The sequence below is a fragment of the Chrysochloris asiatica genome, unplaced genomic scaffold, assembly GCF_000296735.1.
Source record: "Chrysochloris asiatica unplaced genomic scaffold, ChrAsi1.0 scaffold00388, whole genome shotgun sequence".
In the NCBI taxonomy this organism is placed as follows: domain Eukaryota; kingdom Metazoa; phylum Chordata; class Mammalia; order Afrosoricida; family Chrysochloridae; genus Chrysochloris; species Chrysochloris asiatica.
In genome coordinates this window covers 1378411-1397569 of record NW_006408906.1, presented here as the reverse complement: position 1 = coordinate 1397569, position 19159 = coordinate 1378411, and the positions used below count along the sequence as shown (strand labels likewise).

General features: G+C 36.7%; 1 protein-coding gene across 1 annotated transcript in view; it reads right to left on the bottom strand.

Annotated features, from left to right (window-relative positions):
• The window catches only part of INPP4B (inositol polyphosphate-4-phosphatase, type II, 105kDa), a 713554-nt gene that overhangs the window by 237035 nt on the left and 457360 nt on the right, over nt 1-19159 (bottom strand). The window contains exon 13 of the mRNA XM_006876519.1: nt 1015-1192. Coding sequence (XP_006876581.1) covers nt 1015-1192 — 178 coding nt within the window. The remainder of the gene's footprint in view (nt 1-1014; nt 1193-19159) is intronic.

Below are 19159 nucleotides of genomic sequence, written 5' to 3'. Positions count from 1 at the left end.
ACAGGGTCGCTATCGGTTGGAACGGACTCGACGGCACTTAACAATAACAACAAATATATATATAACATTTAAGTTTCTATGAATTTGTTCTTCACAGAGATGAACTATACTGGTAAGTTTTTCTGGGACTAGATACCATGAAAATAATTTTTAAACAGCTTCTTTAAGGGCATATTTATTGGGAGTGTCTCATAATATATAGCAAGATATCCCTCAGAATGCATTTGAACTCCCGGAAATGTGGTTTTACATTTAAAATCAAGTTGTGATTTAAAGGGGGAAAAAAAAAAAAACAACTTTCTTGGTTCCCTCTAGATCACTGAGTTGCCCTAGTTCATATAGATGCTAGTCTTTAGTATCTACACAATGCTACCCAATAGACTATTCTTCCTCTCTGCAGGTACAACAGCAAGTTTTCACTTTAAAATCTAAGGCTTAGGTCCCCCTATGTTTCAAGCAATAACTAATACTTTTAAAAACTGAGGGGTCCTTTACCTATAAATGATATTGTATAAAGCAAACTAAGAAAGATGGGTTATGTCATGCCACTGATAATAATCTACTCTAAAGTTTTCTTTCAAATGAAGCAACATTTGAAAAATGTTGTAAAAATTAGGTGAAAAATGTGTAAAAATTATGTGATCACCAGAGGAAAAGAAAGTGATTTTCAAAATCTAATTTAATTCCATTAGTACAACCATATACCAAAATAAAATGAAAATGAATAAAGAAAAAAAGTTATCAACAAAAAGAGAAAATATGCCCTACCCGCTAACAGGTTTCATTTCTTAGCAGGAAAAATAAATAAATAATCCTCAGTAAGATTTGAAAAGAGAATGAGGGCAATTCATTTTGATCCTATGGCAATCCTTTAAAGCTTGCTTTTTAACCTAGTCTAGTTTACATTTCCATATGCTATGAAAGGCAATGTAAGCACAAAAGCAACACTAATAGGGATTTGATATGGATTTGACTATTTCATTTGCCCCACTGTAGCAGTAATTTGGATCTTACTTTTTCTGAAAGCATCTTTAAAGAATTCTTCAGGCTGTCTGGGGAACGTTGGCTTGCCGAATTAAGCAGTAGGTCTGCATAGGTTGCTATAAGAGGTTGTAGTTGATTGATGTTGCTGAGAACTTCTTTTGCTTTGGCTGTGTTTTCAGGTGAATAGTAAATAAACTGGTATTCAGTACTGCAACAACAAAGATAAGGCAGGTTACACATACACAAACATACAAAACCAGAAAGAATTTGTAGCCTTTAATATCAGATGGTAAATTATAAACAGAATTCCAAATATCATTCTTCCTATTGAAAAGATAACTGTTCTGAGAGATAGTTCCCGTGCACTAATGTTTTGAATTTTTTCTTTTTCCTTTCACAGTAATGGAGTTTATTAGGTAAGTAAGTGGTTACGACCGAGGATCAGGGGATCAGGAACTGTATTTTCTGATAGGATGCTGTTCTATTAGAACACTAGCCTCTTCTGAGCTGTGCCTGTAAACAGGCCTCTCTCTATCCCTTATCCTTTACCATTGGCCCCTCAGCCTGGCCTCTCCTTTACTCAGACAAGTGTTTCAAAGCTCTTAAACTTCACCACTAAGTACCTTGGGGTGGGGAGGTGGGCAACCCACTCCATGACTAAGTCTCAGCTGGAAGACTCTCAGCTGTCTCCCTCTAAGCACAAGATTATTTAAGAGACTTTTTTGTTAAGTGCCATTGAGTTGGTTCTGACCTATACAACTCTGTATAGGGTTTCTGAGGAGCAGCTGCTGAGCTTGAACCACTGACCATGTGGTTCAAACTGACTTTGCAGTCTAGTGCATTAGCCCACACTACCACACCATTACTCCAACTTAAGAAACGTAGCCAAGTTGTTAAAACTACATCAAAGAAATTCAGTCTTTTCTCAAACAGTAGGAAGTTACTTTATGCATGTCAAATATTAGTATTTAAGGCATTATTATTATTATTATTAATAACTCTCCTAATGTGGCACTGTATGATCAGCACTGGACTATGCAACACAAGGTTTGCAGAGCAAACTCACCAGCTGCTTCTTGAAAACCCTATACAGTATTGCGGAGTCAGAATTGACTCGACAGCACTTAACAACAACACTAATAACTTACAATCCTATAGTTTAGAAGGGAAACATGGTGTTCTATATTCATGCCAATCTGAATATAAGTCCTGACCCTGACATTTAGCTGGGTGACTTTGCAGAGCCTTCAGTTTCTTCATCAATAAAGTAGTAATCATCCAACAATTATATCAGTGAGCAAGATTAGAGATTACTTAGGTAGGTACCAAAAAAAAATAACACTTATCACAGAACATGCATTTAAAAAGATATAATAGTTATATTTTTCTCTATGATACTCTGGGAAAGAGGAAATTTTTACAGCTAAGAGTGAAAAGAAAATAAATTAATGTCAAATGGGCATATAAATAACTTTACTGGATAGTAAAAGGATATTTACAGCACAAAAATCCATTATGCTATTTTATCAAGACCCTTGTCGTCTGTTGTCTCTTTTTGTCTTTTTTTCCCCATCCAACTTGTAAAGAAATCTAAACTTATTCCTTGATGAACAATTGACTTTTGAAGTCATCGTATAGGAACTGGACAAATATATTACTATGGCAGCTATCCCATGGAATGATTTTTTGAGTTTTTTAATTTAGGAAAGACACAGGAGGTATTCGAACTAAAAAAGGTGTAAAACCATGAAATGTTAGCAAAAAAGAAAGAAAAAGGAAATCATGGTGATTTCATAGAACACTTGATTACATGCTTTTAGAGTCAACCGTTCAAAATATTTTTCAATTACCTTGCAGCCTCTGTTGAACATTTATAAAATGTTTTTCTACATGTACTTGCCATATTATTTATTCTCATAACTCCATTTCTTATTTTGAGAAATTAGAAATGATTTTCAAAATTAACATCTAGGAAGCAATCACTTTCTCATTTTACTCTAATGACTTTCAGGGGGAAAGAATCAGCATCTTCACAGGGACAATGTTGTTTTCCAAAAGGTGTATCGAGCATGCCTAGTATTTTCTGCAAAATGGTTAAATGAACAGTCATTGGCTGTTTGAGCTGTTCAGAAGATTGAAGAATAAGTCAATCAGAGGTTGCTGTTATAAAGACTAAAAATCATAACCAGTTTGTAGCCCTCTTCTAAAGGTGTTTCTCCTAATTTTTCAAATTGTAGACTTGCATTTCACAATAGGGGGTTAAAATAAATAATACCTTAATTACTTACTATATATTTTTAATGCCAATAACAAAACAAATGACAATTTCAAGGAGCAGTTCCTGCCAGATGCTTATGCTTCTTTCTGACTCAACGCCTGGTTGAGATTGGAGATTTCATGTAAGCATCTATAAGGTTTTACATAAAAGTTGAACTGAGATTTTTCCCTACTCATCTGTACTGAGACTGGATACAAAGTTCAATCCACCAAAGTCTCCAGTAAAGCAAACAACACTGTGTTACTTTTGAAAATAAAATGGTCCTCTAAAGAAAGATGTCAGTGTGTGACCAGGAGGATGGTGTTGGATACCATAGCTCTGACATGAAAGGACAGAACCTCCTATAGAGATTGTTGTAAAATTCTTTGTGATTCCTGCCACTTTTCTCTTCTCTGTCATTATAGTTTTCTTTCTGATGTTGTTTTATTAGTACTGCTAGAGCTCCATTATTTATCTCTTAGAAAGCTAGAACGCTATAGGCAATGTGTGCTCTTCCATCTTTCTTTTCACATGACTATCTTTTTTTTTCAGCACATTTCTTGTCTCTCATACCCTCATTCCCATACATTACTTTTGACTCTTGTCACCAATAATTTCTTTCTTTTGTTATATACTCTCTTGGCAGATCATAGTAACTTTATTCTTGAACATAATCTACTTGTATTATGGAGGTTTTTTCTACATATTTTCTACATATGCAAATTTTTTCTACATATCTTACTCTGCAAATTTCCTTACAGTTTCCTCTCCCTTAGATTCAGAATGCATATATTTTCAAGATTTTTTTTTTTTCACAGTCTTCTTTTATACACTAGTTCAGTGATGTTTAAATTTTAACAGGCAGAATGTGGTGCTGTAGGACAATCACCAGGCTGCTAACTGTGAAATCAACAGTTCAAACCCACAGCTGCTCCTTGGAAAACCCTATACAGAGTTGTTATGAGTCGAAACTGACTTGCTGGCACTTAGTAACAATTCATATTTGGGGATGGGTATGGAGATAAAAGATAGTACCTTGCCACCAGTTGATTCTGACTCATAGTTACACAGTAGATCTGCTCACTAGTGTTTTCTAGACTGTAAATCTTTACAGATGAGGAATAGACAGCCTGTCTTTCTCCCAAAGAGACTGATGGGTTTGAATTCCTGACCTTGTGGTTAAAAAGTCCAATGCCTAGTCCACAGCACCACCAGTTCTTCTTAAGTGATTGTAAATAAATACAGATACCTTGTCAACACCAAGATATTCTTATTCAATAGGATACAGCATTTGTAATAAGCACCCCCAAAAGTACAGACTCAGATGACAGTTGAACATCTTTAGAAAAAATTATGCTCATTGATTTGAATTGGTGAGTTATCCTTTTAACCCAAGGTTGACTGTGATAAAAGTTCTGCCTTAATTCATTAGCATTTTCTTAATATCGCTATAAAATTATTTTACAGTCCATATTAAGCACAAGGTGTTTTGGTTCCCTTCTAATTACTAGTGATGTCTCACCTGACCCTTTTTACCATTGTTTCATTATTTCTCTACAAGTCACTCACCCCTTCTCCCTAATACCTCCAATATTATCCTCAATTATCACTGTAGGACAAAAGCACAATACTGGCCTCCACCTTCTAAGTGAATCTCCTTTCCAGAAGATTTTGATTTTTCCTATTAAGTTTTTTAAAATGAGCATCTTACCTAGTAAGGCTAAAAGATTCCTTTTCCATAATAAAAGCCAACATTGGTGTCTAGAATAAAATAGTATGATATAGAAGAAAAATATATTACCACCCACAAAGTAATTTTAACTATTCATAAATTTAATCTACCTATTCAGTAACTTATTCTTGAACTATGTCAGATATTTTAACAGTTATAGCTTTTTAAATTGAAAGTTATGTGTATAATCTAATTATCTAGATAAAAAGAACATAACTATTCAATTTCATAGTGATGTGAAAAATTTAATCTGAATCTAATACTTGAAACAACTATTAATCAGACAAAAAAAGACAATGTTTTTGTGGACAAAAAATATTTGATAGGCTATAGGTAATACAGCAAATTACAAATGATGAGCACAATTTATTTTCATAATATTTTATACTGATTAAACAGTGAACTTACATAGATATACATATATGCACATACATATTATATATGTGTGTATGTGTTATGTATTAGATCTCTATCAGGAGTCCTGGTGTGGCACTGTGGGTTGATGCACCAGACTACAAAGCAGTTTGAACTGCAAGGTTGGTAGTTCAAGCTCACCAGATGTTCCTTGCAAACGCTATACAGGGTTGCTATAGGTTGGAACTGACTCGATGGCACTTAACAACAACAATCATATATTAGTCCTGGTGTGGCACTGTGGGTTAATGTGCTAGACTGTAAGGTCTGTTTGAACTGCAAGGTTAGTGGTTCAAGCGCACTAGCTGCTTCTTGGAAACCCTATACAGGGTCGCTATGAGTTGGAAATGATTTAACAGCACTAGACAACAACAACAACATCATATATATGGAGTCCTGGTGTGACCCTGCAAGATAAGCACTGAGCAGTAAAGTTGGTGGTTCAAACCTACCAGCTGCTCTTCAGAAACTCTATGCAGTGTCGCGATGGGTTCATACTGACTCAATGACATGTATAGCAATTGTTGTTGTTGTTATGTGCCGTGGAGTCGGTTCTGACTCATAGCGACCCTGTACAGGGTTTCCAAGGCTATAAATCTTTCCGGGAGCAGAAAGCCTCATCTTTCTCCCGTGGAACAGCTGGTAGTTTCAAACTGCTGACTTTGTGGTTCACAGCCCGATTTGTAACCACTACGCTACTAGAGCACACAATAATATATATGTATGTATGTTCTTAATAGAATTGTTATCATATTAATTTGAAGCTAGAAATAAAAATAAATCATATAGTGATATAATATTCATACTAATAAACTCTAACTGTGAACCAAAATATTATTAGAAAAATGGTCTTTATATCCTTGAGAGTGTATCCTGTCCTATTCCCTCTTGCTGGCTCTCTTTGTTTCCCTATGGGCAAGTGTTGGTGTGTTCCAGAGCTCAGTCATTGAAACTCTTCACTTTGTTTATCCTTCCTAAGTGATCTGATTTAGTCTCATGATTTAAATACCCTAGTTGTCTGATTGTTGTTGTTAAGTAGATTCTGACTCATGGGGATCCCACATGTGTCAGAAAAGAACTGCTTTATAGGGTTTTTAAGGCTGTGATCTTTCAGATCACTAAGTCTTTATTCCAAGATGTCCACTGGGTTCAAACCACCAACCTATTGGCTACTATTCAAGTACAATAACTTTTGCACCAACTAGGAAGTCCTGGTATGGCACTGCAAAATAATGTGCTGGACTGCAAGGTCAGTTTGAGCCACAGGGTTCAAATCCACCAGATATTCCTTGGAAACCTATAAAGTGTCGCTATGAGTCAGAACTGACTTAACAAAAACAACAGGGACTTGTAAATTTTCAAATCTACACTGAGCCTTAGAAAGAATACAACCCTGCCACACACCTTTCTTAGCATGGCAACAATTGTGAGGTTGGTTCAGCACTGGTCAGTGTTTCGTTTTGTTGTTCATAGAGTCGTTATGAGTCAGTACCAGTTTGATGGCACCTAACAAGAACAGCAACACTAAGCCTTGATCTTTTCCTTGAACAGCCATAAAAAGCTTAACACCTCCCTCTCAAACTTAACATATCCCAAGCTAAGTGTTTGGATTTCTTTCTATCCTGATCAGTTATTTCTGCACTTTCCTTGACCATAGTTCATAGAAGCTCTCATTGATGGTTGTTAATAAGTGCTGTCAGATCAATTCCAACTCATAGAGACCCTGTATAGGGTTCATGAGAAGAGACTGGTAAATTTAAACTCCTGACCTTTTGGTTAGCAGTCCAGTACTTATTGATTATTTTACAGTGCCACATCAGGACTCCATTTTTCTTCTGGTTGTTGTTATTTTGTTGTTGTTAAGTGCCGTTGAGTCAGTTCCGACCTATAGGGACCCTGTATAGGGTTTCCAAGGACCAGCTGGTGAACTTGAACCACTGACCTTGCAGCTCAACTGACTTTGCAGTCTAATGAATTAGTTCACAGCACCACACCAGAACTCTATTGTTGTTGTTAGGTGCCATCAAATTGGTTCTGACTCATAGCAACCTTATGCACAACAGAATGGAACACTACCTGATACTACACCATCCTCACAATTGTTGCTATGCTTGGGCCCATTACTGTGCCACTGTACTAATCCATCTTGTTGGGGGTCTTTCTCTTTTATGCTGATTGTGCACTTTACGGAGCCTTACGTCATTCTTCAGAGACTAGTCCCTCCTGATACCATGTCTGAAGTGTGAGAGATCAAGTCTCACTATCTTGGGTTCTAAGGTGCATTCTGACTGCTCTTCCAACAAAGATTTGTTTGTTCTTCTGGCTGTCCTTGGTACTTTCAATATTCTTCTCCAATACCATAATTCAAAAACATCAATTCTTCGATGCTATTCCTTAGTCAATGTCCAACTTTCACAAATAACGAAAATACCATGGCTTGCATCAGGCACACCTTAGTTCTCAAACTGATACCTTTGTTCTTGAAAACTTTTTTAAAAGTTCTTTGCAGTATAGTTGCCTAATGAAATGCAATATTTGATTTCTTGACTGCTGTTTCCATGAGTGTTAACTGGGTATACAAGCAAATTGAAGTCTTTGACAATTTCAATTGTTTCTCTACTTGCTGTGTTGTTAAATGCTGTCAAGTAGATTCGGACTCGTTGCAACCCATTTCTCATGATGTTACTTGTTGGTGCAGTTGTGGGATTTATTATTTTTTTTTCCTAATTTAACACTGAGGTGCAATCCATTCTGAAGGCTGTAATCTTTGGTCTTCATTAGTAAGTATTTTAAGTTCTCTGAACTTACAGAAATCAAAGTTGTACCATCTACACATGGCAGATTTTTAATGTGTCTTCCTCCAGTACTGATGCCACTAAAAATCTCTGAGATACTCTATATGTTCTCACATTTTTATCAAATTTTCATCAATTCTGCTTTTTCTTTCAAAATATATGCATTCCAGCTACTTGTTTCCACATTCACTATCACCACACTGGTGATAGCAACTCCCATCACCTACCACCAAGATCATTGTAATACCCTAAAAACTGGTATCTTAGCTTCTATCTTTATACTTATTGTCTCCCATTTGTAAGAGACTGGTATCCTTGCTTTGTGCTTACAATTTTAAAAAGTTAGGTGGCAGGCAAGGAGAGAGAATGAAAAAGGTCTTCTTTAACACCCTAGACAAAACTTACATATTCTGGGACTTACTCTGTTTCTCATTTTTTCATTCCTCCCCTAATTCCCTATAAACTGCATTCCTTACAGTATCCATTCACTCAATCTACTACTTTGGGCAGTGGATTTATGGGAAGATGTAAATGAAAGCCAATGTATATTCATAGGTAAAGGTAGAAAAGGAAAGGAAAAGACAGAGGAAATAGGCCATAAGCAGAAGAGGCTTAGGATTGACCAGGATAGGAACAGAAAGCTTTGGAGTGCTATGCCTCTGCAACTGTAATGCAGTTAAATACTTAGAGAATAATATCAGGACTATTTCCACAGTTTTCCCCAATTCAAACACTACTTATAAAAGAAAAACTCATCTCTAGAATTCAGGAAGGGCAGACAGACATAGTCTGAGTTCTAACTGAGAAGAAAACCATATGAATAATAATGAAAATTAATACTTTAGTGCACTTGAATATACCCTTCTGGCTTCACAGGGTTTAACAATAGGCTTTATGAAATGGTACACAGAACAAAATATATATCTCTGCTTTATCCCATGGATCCTTTCTCATTTCTACTAGATTTTGGCTTACGTAAAAGATGAGATCCTAGAAAACATTTTTTTGTTTGTTTGTTTCCTCTTATGCTTATTCATTTATTTCACTTATAAAATTAAATAAGTTATGTGATCTAAGTTAAATCGATGTTTATATTTAGAAGAAGTCATGTGGGGGTTAAATCCTAGTTTCATAGAAAATTAAAAGGCTTTGTAGGTGCAGTGTTATTGTACTTCACTGATCACCAAGAAGTTGGTGTTTTGAAATTTTTGGAGAAAGATGTGACGGTTGTTTCATTAAAGATTTATAGCCTTGAATACCCTATGGAACAATTCGACTCCACCTGAATGTGGCAATAGAAGTGCAAATTGACTCAGCAACTATGGGCTATTGGTGTTTTTAGTTTTTCATGGAAATTTTGAAATGAGTCTTTATCATTTACTGACTCACCCATTTACTTGCTCTGTGAGAACTGATGCTAATTAAGAAACAAATACAATAAAATTCTTTGGTGCTTAACTTGTTCCATCAAAAAAAAAAAAAAAATGTTCTTGTTGTCTGTGATCTCAATGGCTTCTGCAAACTGAGCTTTAAAGTTGATGCTTTTCTTTGAAACTTCTTGACATTAAGACCTATCTTTTACATATATTACTTACTTAGTCCTAGTCTTGCCCTCGGGAGTCCTGATCTGGTGTTATGGGTTAATGTGCTGGACTGCAAGCTTGGTTTGAACTGCAAAGTCAGTAGTTCAAGCTCACCAGTTGCTCCTTGTTAACCCTATACAGGGTTGTCATGAGTCAGAACTGACTTGATGGCATTTAACAATAACAGCATTCTTGCCCTAGTGAAAAATTTCTAAGCACTATTATATGCTTGTGGGATGACATAAAAAACATCATACAGGAAGAAAGCAAAAGGTCATTAAGAAGACAAGAAAGAAAGAAAAGACCAAAATGTATGTCCGAGGAGACTCTGAAACTTCCTCCCTAGCATAGAGATGCCAGGAAGAGCCAGGAGGTACAGGACCTGAACAGAAAATTTCAAATGACAGCTCCAGAAGACAAAGTCAAGTATTTCAACAAAATGTACAAAGACCTTGAATTAATGAACCAAAGGGAAGAACACGCTTAGCATTTCTCAAGCTGAGATAACTGAAGGAAAAATACAGCTCTCAACTTGTAATATTGAAGGATTCTCTGGGGAAATTATTAAATGAAGCAGAACACATTAAAAGAAGATGGAAGGGAATAAAAAAAATGAAGAAGAAGATGGAAGGAATATACAGAGTCATTGTACCAAAAAGAAATAGTCAATATTCAACCAATTCAAGAGGTAGCATATGATCAAGAGCCAATGATCCTGAAGAAGAAGTCCAAGGTGTATTGAAGTCATTTGCAAAGAACAAGGTACCAGGAACTGATGGAATTCAAATTGAAATCTTTCAACAAACTGATGCAGCACTGGAGGCACTCACTCATCTATGACAAGAAATTTGGATGACAACTACCTGGCCAACTGACTGTAAGAGATCTGTATTTGTGCCCATTCTAAAGGGAGGTGACCCAATGGAATGCGGAAATCATTGGACAATATCATTGATATCCGCTGTGAGTGAAGTTTTACTAAAGGTAATACAGAAACAGGTTCAAATATACATTGACAGAGAACTTCCAGAGGTTCAAACCAGACTCAGAAGAGGACGTGGAATGAGGGATATCACTGCTGATGTCAGATAGATCTTGGGTGAAATCAGAGAATACCAGAAAGATGTTTACATGTGTTTTACTGACTATGCAAAGGCTTTCAATTGTGTGGATCATGACAAACGATGAACAACATTATGAAGTATGAGTATTCTGGAACACTTAATTGTGCTCATGAGGAACCTGTACATAGACCAATAGACAGTTGTTCAAATAGAACAAGGGAACATAGAATGGTTTAAAATTAGGAAAGTTGTGTGACAGGGTTGTATTCTTTCACCATACTTATTCAATCTGTACAATGAGCAAATATCTGAGAAACTGGATTATATAAAGAAAAAGATGGCATCAGGATTGGAGGAAGACTAACAACCTGCAATATGCAGATGATAACAACCTTTCTTCCTTAAAGTAAAGAGGACTTAAAATACTTACAGATAACGATTAAAGACCACAGCCTTTGGTATGGGTTGCACCTCAATGTAAGGAAAACAAAAATCCTCACCAATGGACCAATGAACAACATCCATGTCAATGGAGAAAAGATTGAAATTGTCAAAGATTTCATTTTGCTCAAATCAACCATCAACACTCATGGAAGGAGCAGTCAAAAACTCAAATGATTTTTTGACTGTATTACATTAGGCAAATCTGCTTCACAAGAAAAGTAGTGAAGAGAAAATATGTCAGTTTGAGGACCAAGGTACATCTGAACCAAGCCCTGGTATTTTCAATAACCTCATATGCAAGTGAAAGTTGGACAGTGAATAAGGAAGACTGCAGGATTGATGCATTTGAGCTATGGTGTTGGAAGAGAATATTAAAAGTACCATGGAATTCCAAAAGCGCAAACAGAAGAAGTACAACCAGAGTGCTTCTTGGAAGCCAGGATAGCCAAACTTTGTCTCTCATACTTCAGAAATATTATCAGGAGGGACCAGTGCAAGGAGAAGGATATTGTGTTTGGTAAAGTGAAGGGTAAGATAAGAAGAGGAAGACCCCCAATGAGATAGATTGGCACAGTGGCAGCAGTGATGACCTCAGTCAAATAAACAATTGTGTGGTTGGCCCAGGACTGGGCACTGTTTCGTTCTGTTATATATGGGGTCACTGTGAGTGGGTACTGACTTGATGGTGTCTAACAACAACAACAACAACACTATATGTCTGCAGTGCAATGGATTACTTCATATGGCTCCTCTACTTACAGTCCTTGTAACTCCCACCAAACAGTTTTAACTTGATGGGTCCAGATACAAAAAGATGGGATACTATGCTGATAGAATGATATGATTCAGCTGTGATTGGTAATAGGGTTAATGTGATTGGTAATAGGGTTAATGTGATTGGTAATGTGACTAAGGAATTTCACAACCACCATAAAGAAGAGTCAGGAGTGAAGTATGCCCAGGAGAGAACACTGGGCCTGAACCTTTCTCAGAAGTCTATGGCACCCACGAAGCATCAGAGGAGCAACAGCAGAAAAACCGGGAGCCAAAGTATGAGACAGAGTGGTGGCCTCTCTGGCACATAGAGCAAGTAAAGTTGAATGCCTTTGTGCATGGAGTTCATTTATGAAGTGGGATGCATCCAGTCACTTAATTGAGGAGCTAGGTTTGCTGACCCATGGAACTATAGCTGAAGCCTTCAGTCTGCAGCTTTTGGTGAAGAGGTGTGCCCTGCTGGCATTTATCAGCAACCTTAAAAACCTTTGTACCAATGTCAGAGCAGGGCAGAGGCCAAGCCAAAGGGTTGAGGATTTTATGAATAAATATGTGGTTTCTGGATTGGAAGAAGACTCATTAAGAAAGTACGATAAGCAGAAACCTTGCTTGCTGAGAGCAAAGGGGACTTAAAACACTCACTGATGAAGATCAAAAACCATAGACTTCAGAATGGGTCGCACCTTAATGTGAAGAAAACAAAAACCCTCACCACTGTACCAATAAATAACATCAAAATAAGGTTGAAGTTGTCAAAAACTTCATTTTGCTCAGATCAACCATCAATACTCACAGAAGCAGCAGTCAAAAAGTGCAATGACATATTGAATTAGGCAAATCTGCTGCAAAAGATCTCTTTAAAGCATTAAAGAGCAAAGATGTCAATTTGAGGACTAAGGTGCATCTGACCCAAGACATGGTATTTTCAGTATCCTTACATGCATGTGAAAGTTGGATTATGAATAAAGATTTAATGCATTGAGTTATGGTGTTGGAGGAGAATAAGAAAAGTATCATGTACTGCCAAAAGAACAAACAAATCTGTGCTAGAATAAGTACAGTCAGAATGCTCCTTAGAAGTAAGGATGTCCAGACTTCATCTCTCTCACTCAGACATATTATCAGGAGGGATCAGTACCTAGAGAAGGACATCATGCTTGGTAAAGTACAAGGTCAGCGAAAGAGAGGAAGACCCCCCTCCAGATGGACTGGCACAATGGTAGCAGCAATGGATTCAAAGGTAGCAACGATTGTGAGTCTGGCACAGTATTGGGCAGCATTTTGTTCTGTTGTGCATAGGATCGCTATGAGTCAGACATCTCGACTGCATCTAACAACAATAATGAGGAGAACTTGACTTTGCCTTTTAAACCTGTCCTTTGACTTTTAAATGCAACTTTTATACTTCATCGTTTCTTCCACTTATTTTAGCTAGTCTGTATTCATAAGCAATTTTCAGAGTCTCTCTTGACATCCAATTTCATCTTTTCCTTTCTTTTTTACTATCTTTTTAATTACCTTTTGCTTTCTTCATGTATTATATTGTAGATGTCATTCAATAACTTGTCTTGTGTAGTTAAGTATCAAGTGGCTACTGACTCACAGTTACTCTGTATAGGATTTCTGAGATGCAACTAGTAAGTTTGAACTGCTAACTTTACCGTATAGAGGCATTTCCAGGACTCTGTGGCCTTTCATTATTAATATACAATGTATGAAATCTGTTCTTGAGATGGTCTCTAAATTCAGGTGGGATATATTCAGGGTCATATTTTGAGTTTTGTGGACTAGTTTTAATTTTCTTTAGTGTCAGCCTGAACTTGCATATGAGCAACTGATGGTGCATTCCATAGTTTGCCCCTGGTTTGGTTCTGACTGATGCTATTGAGCTTTTCCATCGTCTCTTCCTACAGGTGTAGTCAATTTGATGTATGTATATTCCATCTTGTGAGATCCACATGTATAGTTACTTTTAATTTGTTGGAAAATGTATTTGAAATAAGTAAGTCATTGTTGTTAAGTGCCATTGAGTTGATTCCAACTCATAGGGACACTATATAGGAGGAGCTACCTGTGAATTTGAGTCACCAACCTTACAGTTCAAACCAACCTCAAGGTCAAGTGCTTATCCTAATGTGCCACACCAGTACTCCATAAATAAGTCATTGTTAGCCTTGCAAATGTATATCATGTTATTGCTGGCATCCTTTTTGTCACTGAGGAAATATTTTTCAATTGCTAATCCTCCTTTTTGTTTCTGAATTTTGTATTATAAGCATCAGTAGTTATTAATGCATCAGGATGGTATGTTTGATCAATGTCAGACTAAAGAAGTTGGTAGAATTCATTAATTCATCACTAGGTTTATGGGTTGGTGCATAAACTTAAATAATAGTTGTAGTAAATGGTCTTCCTTGTAGGGTTATAGATTATTATCCTATCACAGGTATTATTATACTTCAAGAAACTTAAATCAGGTGTCCAGCTATGCTCCCACCTCAAAAACTCCCTAACTGCATCCTGGGTTTTGTTATTTATGTGCCTAATAAAAATACAGATAAGATACAAGAAAGAAAATCATTCCCAAGTATGCAGTAAAAGTAATTGTTTCTTGAACTATCTGCAAAAGAAAACAAGAAAACAAGAATTAGAAAAACTACAACACATATGAATAAACTTAGCCAACGAGGTGAAAGACTTCCACAGGGTGTTCTTCAAGTTATAAACAACTGACAAAGGAACAACACTGTTCTTATTGTTAGGTGCGGTCAACTCAGTTCCAACTCATAGTAACCCTATGCACAACAGAACAAAGCACTGTCTAGGTCTGCACCAGCTTCACAAGCATTGTTAACCTTGAACCCATTGCTGCTGCCACTGTGTCAATCAATCTCATTAAGAGACTCCCTCTTTTCAGCTGACCCTGTATTTTACCAAGCATGAATGTCTCGCTCCATGGGCTGGTCCCTGTTGAAAACATGCCTGACCTATGAGAGATGAAGTCTCACCATCCTGGCGTCTAAGAAGCATTTTGGCTGCTCTTCTTCCAGCACAGATTTGTTTATCCTTCTGGCAGTTTATGGTACATTTAGTATTCTTCTCCAACACCATAACTCCAATGCATCAGTTCTTGTATGGCATTCCTTATTCATTGTCCAACTTTTCACATGCATATGAGGCTATTGAAAATATCATATCATAAGTCAGGCACACTTTGGTACTCAAACAGACGTCTTTGCTCTTGAATACTTTAAAGTGGTCTTGGGCAACATATGTGCCTAATGGAATATGTTGCTTGATTTCTTGACTGCTGCTTCCAAGAGTGTTCATTGTGAATCCAAGCAAAATGACGTTTTTGTCAACTTTGCACATTTCAGTATAATACTGTGTTTTTTTGAGCTGCCCTTTGAAATGTTTTGTTCAGCTCTTATTTCCTTATTTCTTCTATTTGCTTTAGCATCTCTACACTGGAAAGCAAGTTTCACAGTCTCTTCTGACATTCATTTTGCTCTATTATTTCTTTCCTGTATCTTTAATGACCTTTGGCTTTCTTCCTGTATGATGACTTTAATGTCAATTCCACAGCTCTTCAGTCATTCGTATCTAGCGCATCAAATCTATTCTTGTACTGTGGTGGCTAATGTGTCGCTGTGATGATGGAAGTTACCATACCTACATTTTATACACCAGCAATGCCACCCAGGGTGGACAGATTTCAACTGAACTTCCACACTAAGACATACAAGAAAGAAGGAAAGGCAGACTAATTTTGAAAGCTGTGCCACTAAAACCTAACCTTATGAAAAAGTCATATAGGGTGCCTGAAAATAAAAACATGAATAGTATCAGAATATTGCCAGACACAGTGTTTGAAGATTAGTCCCTCAGGTTGGAAGGCACTCATAATATGATTGGGGAAGAGCTGCATCCTAAAATAGACTTTACCTTGATTATGTGTATGAACAACATAAAATGAGGAGAAACAGCTGTAAACATCCATTATTTATTGGAATGTAAGAAGTAAAAATCTAATATTAGTAGTTGTTAAAAATGAAATAGAATGCATCTCGTTCTATATCCTAGGCATTAGTGAGTTAAAATGGATTGGAATTGGCCCTTTTGAATTGAACAATCATACTATGACTGGAATGACAAATTGAAGAGAAATGTCATAGTGTTCATCAAAAAGAACATTTCAAGGTCTAACTTGAAGTACAAAACTGTAATAGGATAATATCCATGCACCTATAAGGAAGACTAGTTAATGTCACTATTATTCAAATTTATGTACCAATCACTGAAGCCAGTGATGATGAAATTGAAGACTTAATATGAACCATGACTCCTCGGCCCATAACAACAACAACAACAGTCTGAAATTGATCAAATATATAATCAGGATATATTGATAATGGTGGTGAGAATGTAAAAGCTGAAAACAAAGAGGAAAATATGGCCTTGGTGATAGAAATGATGCTGGAGATCATATGGTAGAATTTTGAAAGACTAATGACTCATTCAATGCAAATACCTTTTTTTTTTTTAAACAACATAGAAGTCGACTATGCACACTGACCTCACCAGATGTAATACACAGGAATCAAACTGAATTCATCTTGGTAAGAGACAGTGGAAAAGCTAATACCATCAGCCAAAACAAGGCCAGGTACCGACTATGAAACAGACCAAAACTTCTTATATGCACATTCAGTCTGAAAATGAGGAATATTACAACAAATCCAAGAGGGCCAAAATATGGCCTTGAACAAGTCCTACCTGAATTTAGACAGCATCTGAAGAATAGATTTGATTCATTAAAACTGGAATCCCACACTTGATCTTTAAGCAGAGCTTTAAACCTGTTTCAACTGGTTCTATCATATACAAAAAAGTAAGACAGAAACAGCACACATGGTAACTAGAATGGGAAACTATTATGGTTCAAAGTCCTGGAACGGGAGACTCGAAAGAGAGGCAGTGAACTTTATCATGAGCCTGATTAATGATATTGGCTTATTTCCAGGATCTCAGAAACCCATGGACTTTCTAAGCACACACATAACCTGCCGTCTTGAGCAGGTTGCTGGCAATTTTTAACAAAGAGTACCATTGTTTCAGCTCAAAATCTTTACTAATCTTTCTAAATTTGCCCTCACTGTGATGAGATGATGCAGCTTGGTAGTGCAGTGGTTAAGTGGTATGCTTTTAAATGAAATATCAAAGGTTTGAACACACCAGTTACTCAATAGGCAAAAGATGAGCCGTTCTGTTTCTCTAAAGATTTGCAGCCTTGGAAATCCTATAGAGCATTTCTACTGTGTCCCACAGGGTCAGGATGAGTCTGCAGTGGATTTGGTTTGGGGTTAGTGAAAGAATTATACCACACCATTATTGTTGCTATTGTTAGAAGCTGTTGAGTCACTTCTGACTCATAGTGACCCTATGCACATCAGAATGAAAAACAAAACTTGGTATTGTGAGATCTTCATAATCATTATTACATTTGAGCCCATTGCTGTTGCCACTTTGCTAAACCATCTCACTGGGGTTTCCTCTTTTTGGCTAACCCTCCACTTGACCAAGCATTGTGCCCTTCTCCAGGGATTGGACCTTTCTGATAATATGTCTAAAGTATGAGAGACAAATTCTCACTATCCTATCTTGTAAGGAGCATTTTGGCAGAAGTTCTTCCAACACAGATTTGTTCATTCTTTTGGTAGTCCATAGTACTTTTAATACCATAACTTAAATGCATCAATTCTTCTATGGTCTTCCTTATTCACTGTCAGATTTTCATATACATACGAAGCTACTGAAAATACCCTGGCTTGGGTTGGACACACCTGACATCTTTGCTCTGAAACACTTTAAAGAGGTCTTGTGTAGCAGATTTGCCTAATGCATTATGTCCTTTGATTTCTTGACTGCTCCTTCCATGAGTGATGATATGGGAGCCAAGAAACATGAAGTCCTTAACAACTTCAAACTTTACTTCATTTATCATGATGTTATTTATTGGTCAAGTTGTATTTTTGTGTTCTTTACATTGAGCAACAACCTATACTAAAGACTGTGGTCTTTGATTTTCATCAATATGTATTTTAAATCCTCTTCATTTTTAACAAGCAAGGTTGCATCATCTGCATATCACAGGTTATTAATGAATCTTCCTCCAATCCAGAAACCACATATTTACTCATAAAATCCAGTTTCTTGGATTATTTACTCAACATACAGATTGAACAAGTATGGTGAGAAAATAAAACCCTGGCACACACTTTTCTTGATTTTAAACATTTCAATGCCCCCTTATTCTGCTCAAATGACTGCCTCTTATTCTATATACAGGTTCCTCATGAGCACAATTAAGTGCTCTGCAATACTCATTTGCTTACCATGATCTGCGCAACGGAAAGCTTTTGCAAGTAAATTAAACACAGGTCATTCTGGTATTTTCTGCTTTCAGCCAAGCTCCATCTGACATCAGCAATGACATCCCTTGTTCTATGTCCTCAACTGAATCTGGCTTAACCTTTGGCAGTTCCCTGTCAATATATTGTTGAAGACATTTTTTAATATCTTTAGGAAAATATTGCTTGCATATGATAATGATTTTGATTTACATATGCTGTTGGGTCACTTCTATTTGGAATGGGCAACAGGTCTTCCAAGTTATTTGGCATAGACTAGTGAGTGTCACCACTGCTGAATCAATTTGTTGAAAGATTTCAATTTGTATTTCCATCATTTCCTGTAGGATTGTTACTTACCAATGCCTTCAGTATGGCTTGAACTCGTTCTTCAATACATTAGGCTCTTTATCATTTGGTACCTCTTGAACCTTTTGTACTGTTTTGGTACAGTGACTCCCTGTATTTCTTCCATGTTCTTTTGATGCTTGCTGTATCACTCAATATTTTGCCCATAGAATCCTTCCATGCTGTATTATAAGCCAAGGTTTGAATTTTTTCATCATTTCTTTCAGCTTCAGAAATGCTGAGCATGTTTGCCCTTTTGGTTCTCCAACATCAGGTCTATAAACACTAAAGAATAATACTTAACTTTATCCTCTCCAGCTGCCCTTTGAAATATTCTGTTCAGCTCTTCTAGCT